The sequence below is a fragment of the Odocoileus virginianus genome, chromosome 4 (assembly GCF_023699985.2).
Source record: "Odocoileus virginianus isolate 20LAN1187 ecotype Illinois chromosome 4, Ovbor_1.2, whole genome shotgun sequence".
Lineage (NCBI taxonomy): Eukaryota > Metazoa > Chordata > Mammalia > Artiodactyla > Cervidae > Odocoileus > Odocoileus virginianus.
In genome coordinates, this window is record NC_069677.1 from 18,378,188 (window position 1) to 18,397,871 (window position 19,684).

At 36.6% G+C, this 19,684-nt stretch overlaps 1 protein-coding gene across 2 annotated transcripts in view; it reads right to left on the bottom strand.

The window, feature by feature from the left end:
- Positions 1-17,006, bottom strand: part of OSTN (osteocrin) — a 41,206-nt gene extending 24,200 nt beyond the window's left edge. For both annotated transcript variants that reach the window (XM_020905236.2, XM_070466239.1), the window contains exons 1-2: positions 16,933-17,006; positions 1,562-1,660 (exon numbers count right to left, since the gene is read on the bottom strand). In XM_020905236.2, the coding sequence (XP_020760895.1) occupies positions 1,562-1,660 (99 nt within the window). In that variant the 5' untranslated portion in view covers positions 16,933-17,006. The remainder of the gene's footprint in view (positions 1-1,561; positions 1,661-16,932) is intronic.
- Between the last annotated feature and the right edge of the window lie 2,678 nt (positions 17,007-19,684).

Consider the following 19,684-nt stretch of genomic DNA (forward strand, 5'->3'; position numbering starts at 1 on the left):
TAGTCCAGGGGATGTAACTTCTTTCCCAAGAGTTTGAGAATATTCCCCTCTGAGAAGAAACATTAACTACAGCCAGACTCTTGGTGTGAGCATGACTCATTATTTTTTCACATCCTGTCTTTGCTTTTGAATTGTTTATCTCATTCTCTTTCTCTTTCGTTCATTTTTTTTTTTCCACAATAAAATGAAAGAGTAGCACTTTCTAAACCTTTTCTTCATCGACTCAAACATTTTTCTTTTGGAATTCTTGCAGTCTGCCTCAAAGCTCTTGAGACTAGTGGCCGTTGAACTTCTTTCCTAAACAAGTCAAATCTGCTCAAAGTATGGCTAGTTCTTGGAAAACCCCTCTTGCCCTGCTCTTTCTGATTCCTATCAGGAGTGATTGATATCAGATCCTCTTGGCAGCAGAGGATGAGATGGTTAGATATAATCCCCAACTCAATGGAAAAGAATTTGAGCAAAGTCTGAGAGATAGTGAAGGACAAGGGAGCCTTGTATGCTGTGGTTCATGGGGTCTCAAAGAATTGGAGATGACTCAGAAACTGAACAACAGCAACGACCTCTTCACTCTGCACACTATGAATCCCCATGTAATTTATTTATCCCCTCTCTCTGTCTCTTTTCTATTCTGTCCTGAGTACTTTCATGAAGTAAATCATCTCCAAACACTACTTTCATCATATAAAAAAATTAAAAATCTGTATAACCCTTTGTTACTTACAGTGTAAAGTCCAGAACTCCTTTTAAAAAATCTTAACTTCTATTATTTCCCTACATAAACTTGGAAGCATAGAAACTAAAGAGGGAATAATCATGACAAAGAAATTATGAAGATCAGGAGAAAAACCAAAGGGCAAAGTTAAGAGATCTTTTATTATCTCTCAGAGGGTCCTCCAAAAAATGTGTTCATTCTTCCTACTGATATACGTACAAAGTCAAGTTTTATTTCTTTTTAAAGATATTCTTAATCTTCAGGAAAAAAGGCACAAACCTTTTCATAAAACTTGCCCTTCAGTAAAATGCATTTCACATTCTCACTTCATGCTATTTAAGAAAGTATAAAGAATGCATATTTCTCTTAAGATCAAATGAGCCAAGTTAACTTTTCTCTGTGTCAAGATGTCCTCACATTTCTTTTTCTTTGTAGTTTAGTATTGGCAGCAAGAAAACATTTGTAGAGTGATAAAATTTTGGCCAAGCGACTCAAATCCTGACATGTAAACAACTTTAAATTTCACATAAAAGCACTTCATCTTTATATAATTCATTCAATTATATATATGTATATATAGCTGAAATTATAATGAATTTTCTCCTAAAGTTTTTGGTTTATGGAATACCAATCTTTGTTGTTACTTACAGTTTCTTTTTTTTTTCTTTTAAATATTTAGATACCCGATTTTCTCTGAATCCATTATGAGGACACAGCATAGAAAGAAATGTCTATTTACTTGATTTTTGTGCTATCGAAATTTCTCCGTATTTGTCAGCAGCACCTGCTACTGACCTTAAGAAAAATGATTTAAGTTCATTAAAAAATGTGGCCCCTGGTTTCCATTACCTCTGTTGTGACGCCCACTGGGAGCACTTTTCCTGAGCTCCAGATCATCAGTGTCATAGCCAGGATAAAATGTGCACTTGCTAATCTCCAGTCCAGCATCTAAGGGCCACACACAACAGGGTTAACATTCATTAGTTTGACATATAAAGATAGGAAACAAAAATGCTTGTAAAGCTTGTTATAGGCCATTAATAAACTAAATTATTCAGTTTCTCTACATTGGAGTGCACCTTTGCAATGCTTAAATTATACTTAATAGAGGCTGTCAGTCTCCCAGAATGAATTCTATCAAGGTTTCATTTCCATGGAAACCTAGACTGGGGTTGTACCGCTATAATCATAATTTAACTCAAAAAAACCGAAGTCTGAGAAATCCAGTTTGTGGAACCTTATTCTTTGAGTGTCTAATCCACAGGTTACAACATCATGTACCTAAAGAGAAATGTGTTAAATTGACTAGGTATGATAAACCAACCCCTGCTGGGGTTTGTGGTGAACAAGAGAGAATGTGCTGTGTCTAAAAGCAATTTTATATGAAATTTCAAAAACACCACTGTTCCAATAGTAGAATATCTTTATGTCCCATGATTTAAAATGATTTTTTGAGCAAGATTCAAAAGGTGAACTTCATAGAAAAAATTAACCAATTACAGTATATAAAAATTGAAATTTTCCATGTGATGAGGTAAGTAAACAAATTGCAATAAATAACAAATTACAAATGAAATGTATTTTGAACAGGTATAAAAAAGTAAGACTAGCATTTGAAACATTTAAGTAACTCTGATAAATAAAATTTAAAAAACAGACACAATTAAATAAAAATGGGCCAAAGTTTATAAGAAAACATGTATTTGAAAGTTCACAGCCTCGTTGTTTATAGCAGTGAAAAAATGAATCAACCCAAGTATCTTACTCAGAAGGAAATGGATTTGTCAGTTGAAGTACATTCATAATGTGGACTTAACGTAAACAATTTAAATATGTGTTATCTATGGTTCAAACAAATGACGTAAATGTTATGTGTAATTGTATGCATGGATTTAAAATAGAGCAGATTTGAGGGGAAATTAGAAATTCTAGAACAGTGTATATGCCATGCTACCATTTACCTAAATTGGAAATACATAAAGCAATTTACTGTATTTTGAAATCTATGAAAGTGAAGTCGAAAATGAAAGTGAAGTTGCTCAGTCGTGTCTGACTCTTTGCGACCCCGTGGACTGCAGGCTCCCAGGCTCCTCCATCCATAGGATTTTCCAGGCAAGAATACTGGAGTGAGTTACCATTTCCCAAATTGGAAATACATAAAGCAATTTACTGTATTTTGAAATATATACCTATAACTAAAATAGAGACCAATGGAAGTTGATTCATGACTGATTGCTTCTGGGGAAAGTGGGGAAGAATATACGATTATGAAGAAAATATAAGATTATGAAGAAAATATAAGATTATGAAGAAAACATAAGGGACTCAGGTTTTACCTATATATACACAGGAGAGCAAATAAGTCAAAAGGGTTACATTTATTAATTCTGTGTAGTAAGCACAAACGTGTGTCATTGATACTTTTATGAATTTTTATATTAATAAAGCACTATAAATCCAATTAAAGCTTATTTACAGTATAGATTTGACCTTCTGACTGCCAGTCTGACTGCTGGTTAAAATGGGAGGCCTTGCTCCTCTGGGAGAAGATCTCTGGTTCTGGGTTACTAATAAAAGCGGCTTGACTTCTCCACTTAGTACATGACGCTGGGAAGTCCCCCAGCTCATCATTAATAAGAATTCTCAGCAAACTTTTGTTTCCTTAAAAAACATCATTTGAAAACCTGCAGGGAGCAAAAAGAAGAATTATTCAATCTGAATAATTGTATTTGAGACTCATATTTGCTTTAGTAATAGTATGACCTTGGGTTTGTGTTACTTAACATGTTGAAGTTTATTTTCCATATTGGTGAAATGAAGAGTAATTCTGACATCAAAAGAACTTTGAGAGGTTTGGATTAATTCATGTATAAACTCTTCACTGCATATATTGTTGTTCAGTTGCTCAGTTGTGTCAGACTTTTTGCGACTCCATGAACTGCAGCATGCCAGGTCTCCCTGTCCACCACCAACTCCCATAGCTTGAACAGACTCATGTCCATTGAGTCAATGATGCCATACAATCATCTCATCCTCTGTTCTCTCCTTTTCCTCCTGCCCTCAATCTTTCCCAGCCTCAGGGTCTTTTCCAATCAGTTGACTCTTCATATCAGGTGGTCAAAGTATTGGAGCTTCAGCTTCAGCATCAGTCCTTCCAATGAATATTCAGGACTGATTTCCTTTAGGATCGACTAGTTTGATGTCCTTGCAGTCCAAGGGACTCTCAAAGGGCTTTTCCAACAGCACAGTTCAAAAGTATCAATTCTGCAGCGCTCAGCTGTCTTTCTGGTCCAACTCTCACATCCATACATGACTACTGGAAAAACCATAGCTTTGACTAGGTGGACCTTTGTTGGCAAAGTAATGTCTCTGCTTTTTAATATGCTGTCTAGGTTGGTCATAGCTTTTCTTCCAAGGATCAAGCATCTTTTAATTTCATGGCTGCAGTCACCATCTGCAGTGATTTTGAAGCCCAAGGAAAGAAAGCCTGTCACTGTTTCCATTGTATCCACATTTGTTTGCCACAAATTGATGGGAAAGGATGCCATGATCTTCATGTTTTGAATGTTGAGTTTTAAGCCAACTTTTTCACTCTCCTCTTTCACCTTCATCAAGAGGTTCTTTAGTTCCTCTTCATTATCTGCCATAAGTGTGGTGTCATCTGCAGATCTGAGGTTATTGATATTTCTCCTGGAAATCTTGATTCCAGCTTGTGCTTCATCCACCCCAGTGTTTCTCATGATGTACTCTGCATAGAAGTTCAATAAGCAGGATGACAATATACAGCCTTGACATACTCCTTTCTCAATTTGGAACCAGACTGCTGTTCCATGTCCAGTTCTAACTGTTGCTTCTTGTCCTGCATACAGATTTCTCAGGAGGAAGGTAAGGTGGTTTGGTATTCCCATCTCTTGAAGAATTTTCCACAGTTTGTTGTGATCCACACAATTAAAGGCTTTGGCACAGTCAATGAAGCAGAAGTAGATGTTTTTCTGGAACTCTCTTGTTTTGTCTCTGATCCAACAGATGTTGGCAATTTGATCTCTAGTTTTTCTGCCTTTTCTAAATCCAGCTTGAACATCAGGAATTTCATGGTTCATGTACTGTTGAAGCCTGGCTTGGAGAATTTTGAGCACTACTCTGCTAGCATGTGAGATGAGTGCAATTGTGCGGTAGTCTGAATGTTCTTTGGCATTGCCTTTCTTTGGGTTTGGAATGAAAATTGACCTTTTCCAGCCCTGTGGCCACTGCTGAGTTTTTCAAATTTGCTGGCATATTGAGTGCAGCACTTTCATAGCATCATCTTTTAGGATTTGAAATAGCTTAACTGGAATTCCATCACCTCCACTAACTTCGTTCGTAGTGATGCTTCCTAAGGCCCACTTGACTTTGCACTCCAGGATGTCTGGCTCTAGGTGAGTAATCACACCATTAAGATATTTTTTGTGTAGTTCTTCTGTGTATTCTTGCCACCTCCTCTAATATCTTCTACTTTTGTTAGGTCCATAGTGTTTCTGTCCTTTATTGTGCCCATCTTTGCATAAGATATTCTCTTGGTATCTCTAATTTTCTTGAAGAAATCTCTAGTCTTTCCCATTCTATTGTTTTTCCTCTATTTTTTTGCATTGATCTCAGAGGAAGGTTTTCTTACCTCTCCTTGCTATTCTTTGGAACTCTGCATTAAGATGGGTATATCTTTCCTTTTCTCCTTTGCCCCATAGCTTCTCTTCTAAAACAGCATCTAGGCTCTGAAAAGAGCTGATCATGATTATTTCTCTAAATTAGGACAGAAGAAAACTAACAGGAAGAAATGTAAAACTTATCTGGTAAAAAATACCAACCAAAAACTGCATTACTTATTCTTTTAGAAAATCAGGTGTTGAATCTTATTTTTCCTTCTGATTTTGCTGATGTCTTTGACTTTCCTCAGCAAAAGGTAAGTTATATTAAAAATATAACTTTTTTTTTTACAATGACCTCATATTTCTGGCATATCTTTTAAAGAATAACTCTTCCATTCACTCAAAGATAAGCTTATAATTGTGATGTTTTCTTTCCACTCTTTTTTTAAACAGTTTTAAAGTGTGAAATTTTTCAATTTTATAAGCTTTCCTGTATGGACTTTCTTCATCTATTTTTATGCACATTTTACTAACCAGATTTCTCTTCATCTCTGAAATCTTATAAATGTCACAGGATGATGGATGTTTATAATATTGATGATTATGCCTGAGGCATATATTTTTGTTCTTGGGTGTAGATAGGAAAAAAGTTGTAATGTGTCATCTTACAGATAACCACATCCTGATTATTTGGATAGGGAGAAATAAAAATAAATGCTGAGTTTAAATACACACATTTAATGGTTTAAAGCCATGCTTATAGCCAGTTAACCAAAAGGCCAAGTTCCTAAATATGGCATTTGGTACACTAATGAAAACAAACACCCTGGCACCTGCCACACAAAAGACATTTGATTAACTAGTTGAAACTTGATTGCTACAAAATTAGAAACAGAGGAAATTATAGGGAGGGAAGGAAAAGACCAGGTTCAGCTCCATTTCCCTATTTTGTTGATAGTGTATAAATATAGTCCATGACTAAAAATCTACTCAGCACCATGTACACTGCAAATTACAGAAAGAACACTCAAAGCATGTTCATTGTGTGAATATATGACAGTGGAGGCACCTACAGCCATAATTTTCATTGAGAAATTTTTGAATTATAGTTCTCTAATGTGAGGAGTTTCCAAATAGACCGTGGGCATGAGATCTACCTTATAAGATTAGGTGTGTACTTCATTTTCAGTCAGTTGGTCTAGCATGTGCACATATTGTCACTAGCGATTTTGCTGAATAAACAAACATCTTACATTGTGTAACATCTTAACCTTTGTTTCAAAGACTTCTCACATGCAAGAACTCATATACCCTGAAGGGATCATCCAATCTGTGGCTGGAGTGATGGTGGGAGGAGGAAGACCTGATGTTTTGTCACTGAAGTTTGGGTTGCAGATAGGCATTTATGATAGCCACAAGGCTTCCCTTGCGACTCAGCTGGTAAAGAATCTGCCTGCAATGTGGGAGACCTGGGTTGGATCCCTGGATTGGGAAGATCCCCTGGAGAAGGGAAAGGCTTCCCACTCCAGTATTCTGGCCTGGAGAATTCCACGGACTACAGTCCATGGGGTTGCAAAGAGCCGGACACCACTGAGCAACTTTCACTTTCACATATATTCCCTTAAAACATTGACAGTGCACACTGACATATTAAAAATTCTGGTTTAATTATATTTAAAATAGGACTAAATGAGAAGTCTGCTAAAACAAAAAAGATGCTTGCATTATTGACCATCAGTGCTGTAGTGAGTCATCATTATTATGAAAAATAATCTCTAATGTGGGCTGGGCTAGGAAAAGATTGACAACCATTCTTTGATTGTTGCCAATGTCTTTGGGGGCTGGTGTTCAAGAAAACCAAATCACTCAGGTGACTAAGGAAATTTCTCCTCAACAAGTTCTGACTTAGAGATAGTGGATGTAGCTATTAGAAATTCATGAGAGGACTAAATTTTTAGGTTGAGTCTAGATAATTTTTTGGATGTTTTATTTTACTAATTTCTCAATTAGAAATATACAAAATAGACTCTACCCACCTTACTTTAAACAGAAATTAAAGTCTTAATTAAAGATAAAGTACTTAAAAAGGTAATTAAACTTAAAAATCCTCTCCCATTGTGACATTGCAGGCACATAAATGACATTTAACAGGACATGTTGTGAAAGGTCCCTAGTTCTGTCACTGGGAAATGGCCTTGTGAGCCTGCACATAACAGTCCTCAAACCTTCTTTCTCTGAAAACAGGGGTGGTCGTCTAGGCAAGTGGTGGGTCAGCTTGGTCCCACAGTAAAACTGAAAAGCAGAGTAAATTCTAAAGCGTATCCTTTGCATGCTAAATTGCCTCACTTGTGTCCGAATCTGTGTGACCCTGTGGTCTGTAGACCCCCAAGATCCTCTGTCCATGAGATTCTCCAGGCGTGAATACTGGAATGGGTTGCCATGCCCTTCTCCTGTGGATCTTTCCAACCCAGGGATCCAACCCGAGTCTCTTATGTCTCATGCGTGGGCAGGTGGATTCTTTACCACTATCATAACCTGGGAAGCCTGATATTGTAGGCTACTTTTACAGTGTAGCCTTTACCCTTCTCCATAAAGTCATGCTCACCTGAGTCTTTTTAATAATAGAGGAAAGCTTCCAGAATAGCTGATAATAGAGTAAGTACCTTTTTTCTTATTGCAAAGGCAAGTCTAAGGGACAATGGTGAACACAAAGTCTGTATGAGAGAGACCTGAGCTAGGGGTTCTGAGACTCAGGCCCTGCCCTTGCTTGGCTGCTATTTCACTATATGATTCTGGGCAAACAACCTCTAAAGTTGCTTCTAGCTTTTGTAAAGACTGTTGCTGAATCTGACTCTTTTCTGATGGAATCACAGACATTGTATGTTGTTGGTGTAGGTTTGGCTGAGAAAACCTTTCTGCCCTTCCTCAAATCAGGTGAGTCTATGCATAAGACTGTGCATTTAGGTTTTCACGTAAAAAATCTGCTCATGAATTTTAAGTATTTCTAGCTGAAAAGAGAGGGCCTTCAAGTCTTTGATTTTAGGATTTTATTTGCAGTGATTCTATTTTATAAGTGTATTTTAAGAAAGAAAAAAATGCTATCAATTAAGTTATGACATGCAATCAGGTATAAGGGCTTCCCTGTGTCTCAGTGGTAAAGAATCTGTCTGCCAATTTAGGAGACACAAATTTGATCTCTGTGTTGGGAAGATCCTCTAGAGAAGAAAATGGCAACCTGCTCCAGTGTTCTTGCCTGGGAAATCGCATGGACAGAAGAGCCTGACAGGTGACAGTTCATGGGATCGCAAAAGAGTCGGACAAGATTGAGCGACTAAACAACAACAACAATCAAGTGTAAGGCATTCCAATCTTAGAGATGTTAAAAGTGCACAGAATCGAAGAAATATGCTATATCTATTTACCTTCAGTTATTTACTTGAATTTTTTTTCTCATCTTTCTTAAGACAGTATACTCAGTTCCCCCACACTTTAGAAATAAAGATGTTAGAACTGAAGGAAGATCCAGATGCCCCAGTATGCAGCAGTTATATCTGCTTTTGGGGGGCGAGAGAAAGGATTGTGCAATATTTAATGCATTATTAACTTTAAATTAAAAAAAAATCACATAATGTTGGGAGTTCCCTGGTAGTCCAGTGGTTGAGAATCCAGCTTACAATGCAAAGGACATGGGTTCAATCTCTGGTCAGGGAACTAAGATCCCACATGCCTCAGGGCAACTAGTGTTGCCCAGGCACAGCCAGTGTTCCCCAACAAAGATCCTGCATGCTGCAACTAAGACCTGATGCAGTCAGAAAATGACTAATTTTTTTTTATATCACATAATGTTAAAAAATTTAAAGATTGGACTGAGTTCCTATCCCTCTGCATTTGTTATTAACAGTGTGTCTATCAAGGTAGAATAATCATTTGAATATTTTCAGAGTACTCACAAGTGTTAGTATTAGTGGATGTGCCCAGTCTTTTCAGTTCTGTCCAACTCTTTGCGACTCCATGGACTATATTCCACCAACCCCATAGACTATAAATAGCCCACCTGGCTCCTCTGACAATGGGATTCTCCAGTCAAGAATACTAGGGTGGGTTGCTGTTTCTACTTCATATGTTAATGGATACAAAATTAGTATTACCATTATCAAAAGTTCTTATTTTTAAATACAAAAATAGGAATTTTTGATAATAGAAAATTTCAGATATACAGAAAACATATATTTCTGTGATGGAGAGTGGTGAGGAAAGCTCAGAATGAGACTTGAAGGATAGGGATAACTGTCCTTGTGTTAGTTAACCTTGAGCAAGATGCCTAAACTGTCAAGTTGTCTAATAAACCTCATGTATGATCTCACATTTTAATTAATTAAATTTTTAAAATTTAGAATTGTTTAATTTACAAATAGCACAAATCATTATGTATTTGCCTTGTTTGCTGAATAAGAGCAATAAAACATGTACTTTTATGTTTAGTATTATTATTGAGAATGTATAAAGATATACATTTATCTGTGAAAAAACACTGCGTCATTCTTATTTGATCATAGGTAAAACTTTTCAATGGAAACTCTAAATTTTGCATGAAACCATTTTGTATAAAAATGATTATTATTGAGTGCAGGTATTTGAAGTCAAGTCCTTCCAGGGGAAGTAAAGCTTATACTCACAATGAGTTAGGGAACTTGGGGCCATCTTTAAAGTCAATCAGCAAAGTCTATGTTAAAAAATCAAGAGGATACCTAACAGTTTGACATTAATGTTTCAGTGAGTGACATTTGAACAGGGCATTAAGGTTGTTCCCAGTTTTCATTGATGAGAGAAGAAACCAAGTGCTTGAGACACTTCCCTGCTTGAAAGCAGAGACTTGGGTGCTGGAATCTCTGCTTTATTGGTGCTGCCTTGCCACAACCTTTGGTGCAATTGGCTCCACAAACGAGAGATCTAAACATGGCTAAGGCACTTAGAACTTCAGAAGTGGGGATTAGTTTCAGATCATCTTAAACTCAAATACTAAATTTGAAGTCATTGAGGATTTTCACCCAAGAACAATTGAATTACAACTGGTTGCTTCTATCACTAGCATATACATTGTCTATATCATTCTCACTGAAATACATCAGAGAAATACTCATGGTGTTTATTTTATTTAAAATTCTCTTTGTGAAATTTGCTCTTTTCAGTAGATTGCATGATGGGCATTTGCTTGATATATTGAGTATGATTTTGAAAGGAAGGTACAAATTGAGACTGAGAAATTTAACATTTTCTTTTTTTAAAAAACGAAAATGTCAGGAGTGCGTTCTTTCTCATTTCTCATTGTTCTTCCATTAGCAGTAGTCAATTTTCCAAAGTCACAAAGCCAGTTAGAAGAGCCAGAACAACAACTTAATGCTCTCAGCCTCTCAGTTTCATGCTCCTTCAAGTTTAACTTATTTGTGGAAGTATAAAGCATTTTCCCATTTCCAAAACAAATTGCTTATAAAGTCAGATGTGTATGGATGAGGTGTTCTTAATGTGGCAGACACCTGCATTTTAAAATGACTTTCCCTGAGTACTATAAATCAGGAAGAATGATAATTTACTAGTATACATGTGTTAACTGACTTTATTCTGTCTGGCACCATTTTTGTTCTTTTTCAGACACTATTGCCTTCCAAAATCATAAAACTTTGTTGTTGAATACCTCAATTTTTTTTTTCTATTTTGAATTTTCAACCATACTGCTAGTATCTTTCTTGCACAAATTTAAGAAGGTAGAAACCTACCATGATATTAGTAAGATCACATTACAAAAAGCCCAGAGAAGTAAAGTATGTAAATGTTGCTGTAAACTCCTTGAGGGTAGGAACTATTTCATGTTCACTATTTTATCTCAGCACCCAACATAATGCCTAGCAGGGAGTCAGTATTATGTGTTGAAAGAATGAATGAAGGAAGCAGTGCTTTGTGGTAGGTAAACAGAAATGTGGGACAGATACTAACTGATATGGAAACTAATGGGAAGAGATTTGCCCAAATTTTATACCTATAATAATTTGTGATGAAGTTAAGCCAAACTCCTGGTATGTCTGTTCATGCTCCACATCATAGATTCTCATTCTAATGAGAGGGACATGTGTCCTTAATCATTATTCCAGTAAAGTTTAAGATTTCTCCTTATCAAACACTAATTTGCATTCTGATCCCTGAAATATTGTAAATTTCTTCATAGAAAACTATGTCCTCTAGAAATAGAAGAGAACTTCGTGTATGATTGTGTACAATACTGGTAAGGGGACTTGTTTAATTCTAACAGTTAATGATGGGAGAAAAAAGAATCTTCAAAACTAGAGATGGGGAAATGTTGATAGAATTGCACATACACATGCTATTTGGTCATTTGATGCAAGCCATTTTTATGTAGTATGAAAAGGCATTCAGAGAGTACAGCTGGGTAAATGCAGTTAAATATGGCATATATATGCATCAGGATAATGTGGACTATTACCACCTCCTTCACTTTTTATTCCACTTTGTACTTGCATATACTATTTAATGGGCTTTCCAGGTGGTGCTAGTGGTAAAGAACCCACCATCCAATGCAGGACACATGAGAGACATGGGTTTGATCCCTGAATCAGGAAGATTCCCTGAAGGAGGGCAAGGCAACCTGCTCCAGTATTCTTGCCTGGAATTCTCGCCTCTGTCCCCTGGACAGAGGAACCTGGGGGGCTACAGTCCATGGGGTCACACAGATTTGGACACGACTAAGCAATGGCAACCCACTCCAGTACTCTTGCCTGGAAAATTCCATGGACGGAGGAGTCTGGTAGGCTGCAGTCCCTGGGGTCGCTGCGAGTCAGACACGACTGAGCAGCTTCGCTTTCACTTTTCACTTTCATGCATTGGAGAATTAAATGGCAACCCACTCCAGTGTTCTTGCCTGGAGAATCCCAGGGATGGGTGAGTCTGGTGGGCTGCCGTCTATGGGGTCGCACAGAGTCAGACACGACTGAAGCGACTTAGCATCAGCAAAGCGACTTAGCATGTATGAATACTATTTAATAAAATAGTAAATTACATTTCAATTACATTAAATTAGACAATATAATCAATAAAAAAATACTCTAAAATATAAATAAAAGCCCAAAATATATTTCATAATACTCAACAACAAGATGCATTTATTAGGTATATGCTGTTTATCAGGCACCAGGGATATAGACATGAATGAGACAGTCTTTCTGTCATCCAGTTGCTCACAGCCTGGCGGAGACGAAAACTCCTTGGCCACTGGCCCTGCCCAGCCAATGATTTCTTCCTGCACGAGCAGACTTTTCCTGTAATGCTTTCATTTCCTTCAAGTACAGTTGTTGTAATTAATAATTTTTATTTTAATGTCTGCAAGGTACCTTATTATTCTGATATCTGTCTATCTCCTTTCATCCTCCTAACAGTCAAGTTATGATTTATATGGAAAATATTATAATTCCACTTTTTAATAGATGAACTGACCCAACTCAGGTTGCTTCCTCATCTCCTGACTCCTGGTATTGTAGTTATACTTTCTAATCCAAGAAAAGTGAGTTAGTAGAAAGAGATTGGTTGTTCTTAAGTTACACAGACTTGAATTGACTCTTGACTGGAAATGTTACTTCGCTTCATTGTTTTAATATCTTCACCAGGAAAATGGGGCAGAAGCTTACTTTTTAGGTTTATTATAAGGACGAGAAATAATATAGGTAAAGGGACAGGCATAATAAGTGATAGCTTATTAAATAGTAGCTATTATTATCCTGATATTAGGGGCTTCCCTCATAGCTCAGTCAGTAAAGAATCTGCCTGCACTGCAGGAGACCTGGGTTCTATTCCTGGGTTGGGAAGATCCCCTGGAGAAGGAAATGACAGCCCACTCCAGTATTCTTACCTGGAGAATCCCATGGAAAGAGGACCCTGGCAGGCTACATTCCTTGGGGTTGCAAGAGTTGGAAATGGCTTAGCGACTAAACCACCACATCCTGATATTGCCTTCTAAAAACGGCAACTTGTCAAAACATTTCTTTTTATTCTTTTATTTTTATGAAAAAATTTTATCTTTGTTCATTTTAAGAAATAAAATTGGACCTTGGAATCTAGAATTATAGCATAGTGATAGAAAATAAAATATAATAAAATAATATTGACTGAGGGAAGGAAATTTTACTAAAGAGAGTTATAAATGGCAATCACTTTGAACATTTAATGTTATAGTATACTATGCATTAGCATTAATTTCAGCCATAATATTTCTATTAAAATATTAGTGTAAAACTATGAACAATATCTGGCTTCACAGGTGATACTAGTGGTAAAGAGCTTGACTGCCAATGCAGGAGACATAAGAGATGTGAGTTTGATCCCTGGGCCAGGCAGATCCCTTGCAACTCAGTCCAGTATTCTTGCCTGGAGGATCCTATGGACAGAGGAGCCCAGTGAGCTATAGTCTATGGGGCCGCAAAGAGTCAGATATGACTAAAGCAACTTAGCAAGCATGCACACATGAACAAATCATAATGAAAAGAAGGCAAAGGGAAGAAATCTGTTATACTTAAAACATAATTATTCTTCAAACTCTTATATTAACTAAAGTAAATTTTTAATTGAATTTTAAATTTATATTTTGTTTTATGGTTCATAAAACATCTCTATTAATTTTCTTTTTTTAAAAAAATCATTAATTATGTTGAGTCATGGTTTTCCCACAGTTTTTGTAATGTTGACAGTATAGCAGAGTCAGGCTGGGTAATGGAAGCGGAGCCAACGTGGTGGTTATGGTGGTTAAGGACGTCTCTACAGGAACTAGACTGTACACAAACATGGCAGCAGCCAGGAAAGGATGGACTGTGGAAGAGGAAGAGGAAGAGATGCCACGTTTTAAACATCTTAGTGCCCTGGCATGGACGGACAAGTCAGAGTTTGCAAGGAAATGCAACCACCAGTGTGGGAACACAGGGAAGTCATGGAGAAGTCCATGGAAAGGCTCTTGGAAAGGACTATGGAAAGCCACAGCTCTTACTTGGTGGGCCAACAGCCAAGTTATCAGTGGTGGTTCAGCTGATATTTTAAAGGTGCATTTTTCACAATGGTTAGAGCCTTGTGTTGTAGGGACAAAGAGCTTTAGAAAAGAAGGAGGCTATCATCAGAAACTGGAATTTACTCTTTTCAGCAAGGGTTTCCCTCATAGCTCAGTTGGTAAAGAACCCACCTGCAATGCAGGAGACCTCGGTTTGATTCCTGGGTTGGGAAGATCCCCTGGAGAAGGGATAGGTTACTTATTCCAGTATTGTTGGGCTTCCCTTGTGGCTCAGCTGGAAAAAAATTCGCTTGCAATGTGGGAGACCTGGGTTGGATCCTTGGGTTAGGAAGATCCCCTGGAGAAAGGAAAGGCTACCCACTCCAGTATTCTGACCTGGAGAATTCCATGGACTGTATAGTCCATGGGGTAGCAAAGAGTTAAATATGACTGAGCGACTTTCACTTTCACTTTCATTCTCAGTAATTGGAGAGAGCCAGACTCAAAGGTAATTAACTTGTCTAAGGAAGAGGAGATGGAAGGGAGATATAAAATGGATGAAGGGGGGTAAGCAGAAGGAGGCGTGGCAGAAGAGTTGGTTCTGGAGGGAGTGTCTGCTCTGTGCTGAGACCAGAGCTGATGAGGCATTGATAAGGGAGAAAAGGCAAAACTGAGCAACAGCCAGTTCATGCCAACCAAAGCAACAGTAATTACTGGCCAGTGATGCTAACCACTGCTCCTGTGAGATGCCCTGAGAATTATTTGGAGAAAGGAGGAGAACTCAGCTAAAAACATCTCTAATCAGAGTGATCTTCAGGGACAAGTTGGCCCATGTAGAGAGGTGCCCAGGGCTAGGAGGGAACTTGTGACTCCTCATTTGTATACACACAAACTCTAGTTTTATTAGGAGAGAAGGAAGCCCCTGGGAAGCTGAGGAAAAGCTGATGAAGTCAGGACTGAGATTAGAAGGCTGTGTTCCTGACTCCAAAGCTTGTGTTCCTCTGATAACACTGAATCCAAGCAAAGGTTGTACAGATCACAGTGGATGAGTTGTTGGTAAGAAGGTTAAATTAGATGATGTCTAAGGATTAGCCCCAAGACTCTGTGATTCTTCATTCTCTAATATAGTGAAAAGCGATAGATGTGGGAGCTTCCCAGGTCATTCTCACATTCAATATCACTGGCACTTTTATTTCTTTTGTCTTTTTTAATGATAAGAAAATGTTATAGAGCACCGCTCTGTGCTTAAGCTTGCCTGAAGTTGCACAACTGCATAATGACAGAGTTGGGTTAATATTTTGAGACTACTCAATTTGAGTTCTGTCCCAATCTAATTTTATTAACTAATGTTCAAATCATGAAAATATTTGAAGAAGTTAAAATTGTACCCCTAAGGTCCCCAAACTAGTCTCTAAACATAACTGCTTCTTTATTGCCCATGATTCATTGTATCAGAATCAGTTAAAAACCCTGAGAAATAAAGGGAGAAAGCAAATAACCTTAAATACCTTAAGTAACTTACTGAATGAAGCCACATTCAATTAACTTATAAGGAGGAGACTTGAATGCATATCTACAGGAAGCTCTCCTTAGAAAAGTTCTATAAGAGTGCTGAAGAGTAACATCAAATTAAAGAGAAGACACAAAATGCCTGATGTTTGTGGGAGGCCATTAAATATACTGCTATCAATTCTATAGCTTACCTGAGCACTGAAATCATCATAAATCATTGTTTATCTAATTTCTAGAAAGATAACTCAGGAATATATAGTAATCACTTTCCTAAACCTATAGAACATATAATTGGAATTCAAATGAGTCATATTTTGTTTTGATAGAACTGAATTTGTAGACTGTACACTGTTTCCACAGATTAAAACTTGAAGCATTTTAAATTTCTTCTTAAACAGAACTCAAACGTATGTTTCATATTAACACTTAATTCAATCATTAATAGCAAGAGCACTTCAAATACTGAAGAATAAACATGACCTAAGTCTATTTTAAACTAGGTTATTAGTATCATATTTGCCTATTTGAGTTTCATAAGAATAAAAGCACTGGATAGTATAGGTCTGAAGAACATAAAGCATATAATTTGGTTAATTTAGGGATGTTTCTTAAGTTCTAATTTTAATAGAAATAAAGATAAGAGAGAAACTTTCTTTTCTACCTAGGTCTTTAGAACCAGGCCACTTTGTAACTTTAAAAGTTTCCTAACACTGGACATATTTGATAAAAGCAAAATTAATATATCTGACACTCTTATAGGATCACTATTTTGAGTTCTCTTTCTCTTTATTTTGAAATAGAATATAAAAGCAAAAACAGTATAATAAATATAAAGTGCCTGAGCAAACAATTATCTCTACCCTAAGTTTGCATCACAAAAGATCTTAGTTTACTCCTTTTTAGAGAGGATAGTATTCCCAAAAACATTTCTAATTTTAACAAAATCAAGATATAATGAAAGCATTTGAAAAGTATTCAAAAACTTTAAAAAAAAACAGTTAAAAGGGAAAAGCCTAACTCTTTATCAGGTTTTGTATTTAACTTACCTTGTGAAAAATCAGGAGAGTCTAACTTTAGAGTCCTGTCTGTGCAGTTTCTCCCAAACTCAGCTCTGATGGTGAGTTTTCTCTCTGAGTTTTTATAGTCTCAGTTATACACCCCTCACTCCAATCCCTGCCTTTGCTTTCTCTTACATCATTTCTACAGATTTTCCACTGAACATTTTCCCAAGCTTCTTCTCAATCTCTCTCTCTCTCATTCTTTTCTCTCTTTCTTCCCTCACCTCTGTCTCTCTTTCTCTGTTTCCCTTCCCTATTCTTCTTTTTCATATTTATTCTATCTATTGCTTTGACCATGGAATTTAAATAGCAATGGGAGCATGAGCTCTGGAAAATTTAAGTACATATTTCATATTGTGTTCAGTCTTAGACTCATCACCTCTTCCTGAGGTTTCAGTCCAGCTCTAATCATTACAAATCACATTTGTGAAATAAAATGCACTAGTGTTCATTAAATAGAAAGTCACTAGGCCATTTCAAAAGAAGATTTAGGGAAGCAAAATCAAAAACACAAACTGATTTATTGGTGTATATTTTGGACTCTTAAATTAAATGATCATGTGTGGAAATGGTGAATTGTTTCAGCCTCAGTCAGGTGCACAAGTTTGAAACTGACAGCTACTTCATAATTAACATTGCTATACTGGGAAGGCTGTCACTTACAAACCTATAAATACTGAACTGTGACATGTGGGCTATAAATGCATATATTTTGTACTCATTTTTATCTTGCTTTTGTTCTCTTGTATTTTAATTTCCTTTTAACTAAAACATTGCTGCCTCTGTCTGAGTTTCCTTCATTCCCATTTCTTACTAATCACATTTGAAACTTTACATACATGAATTATAAAAAATAAGCTATTAAGTCCTTAAAGGCATATGTTCTCAGATCATTATTAGCTCACTTAAGTCACCAGTAGATCCCTATTTGACAGATAGAGACTGAGGCTAGATAAGTGATTTAATGAGATCACACAGCTAGGAAGCAGCATTAGAGCTAGATTTGAAATACAGATCTTCTTAATTCCATATCCAGTTCTTTTCCCACAACTTCATTCTGTCTCATTATTTAAAAAGCTGGAAAAGAGAATCCAAACCAGATTAATTGGCACAAATAGAAATAAATTTGTTCTTTTTGGTTTTACTTTAAAAGCCATTTAAAATAACTACTTGCTTGTGTAGGAACTATTACATGGTTTACTTAGATCGAGATGGAGAGCTGACCAGACTATACTGAATTGATTGGACAGTAAAATGCTTCATTTTTATGAAGGGTTTCCAGGGATAACATATGTCTCAACAAGCTTGAAATTTGAGTAGTTGGCAGCAGTAGTTCACAAGTCAAGATAAAAATACAACCTAATTGTGGATCCTTGTTTAGACATTACTGCAATAAAGTGATTATGTTAACTTGAATCCACATGATGGAAAACTCTCAATATAGATTTAATGGATTCATCATAATGTTACTAGAAGCTGATATTTTTGATGTACCTTCTACCCTTATTTGCAAGGCCTCCCTTAGAGTGCTGACAAGTGATATCTGTGGCTGATTTGTTCCAGATCTACCCCTGCTTAGACAGTCCAAAGATTCCACCCTATTTGTGGATTTTGTTGACCTAATTAAAAAATTTGACTTAACTGTTCTGTAGCAGTAGAAATAGCAACAGTTTATTCCAGGAACATAACCATGGTACATTTAAGCCATTTATACAGGCTTCTGCACATTATAAAGCCCTATGTAAATTACTTATGCATTTATGCATAATAAATAAATTGTTACTTAAAAGAGAGAGTAGAAATAAGAGCATATGAAGATGCTGAAGGAGAATAAACACCCAGTAATAGAGAGACTAAGATGAAAAAGGGGGAAAGTACTACTAAAAACTTACATCATTATTTAATTCTCATAACCACCTTGCTAATGAGGCATTATTATTATATAACAGATGGAGAAACTAAATATCAAATTTGTGAAAGCATAGCCAAAATGTTCACACTTAAAATGATACACACTGCTGTGTGTAAAATCGATAGCTAGTGAGAACCTAGTCTATAGCACAGGGGACTCATCTCAATGTGCTGAAGTGATCTAAATGGGAGGAAAATTTTTTAAAAAATGGGATGTATGTATACAAAAAACTGATTCATTACTAGCAGAAACTAGTACAACATTGTAAAGCAATTATACTCCAATAAATTTTTCTTAAAAAGTGATGAGGCCAGAAGACTTAGCATTTTGTATCATTCAGGATTCTGGCAATAAAGCAATGATACATTCAAATTAAATAATTTGAGAATAACTTATTGTGGGCAGGGTGTGGAGGAACCAGAAAGGATTGTGCAGTATACTGAACCCCTGATAATAACCAGGTATTCCTAAACCTGAAGGATTAAAAGTGAAATTACAGGGACCCAGGACAGAGGGATCTTGGTAGAGAAAGTTGCTTGGCAGAAGTGTAGCTTTTCATCAAGGGACACAGGTAGTTAGGAGTGACTTTGAGGGAAACAAACACTGAGATTTCACTCTGTTTCCTGGACACAATCTCCTGCTGTATTTACCTCTGGTCAAACCTGAGAGATAGAAGACTCACCATGTTGTTTAATCTCAAAATTGCATTAAGAGGCATATACATGGCATTCCTTATAAAGATCAACTTGAGTATGAATGCCACCATTGCCCACACTGTTATGCCATACTTCCTGATGCTTTTTTTTAAGTCAGGTTTATTGAAGGATA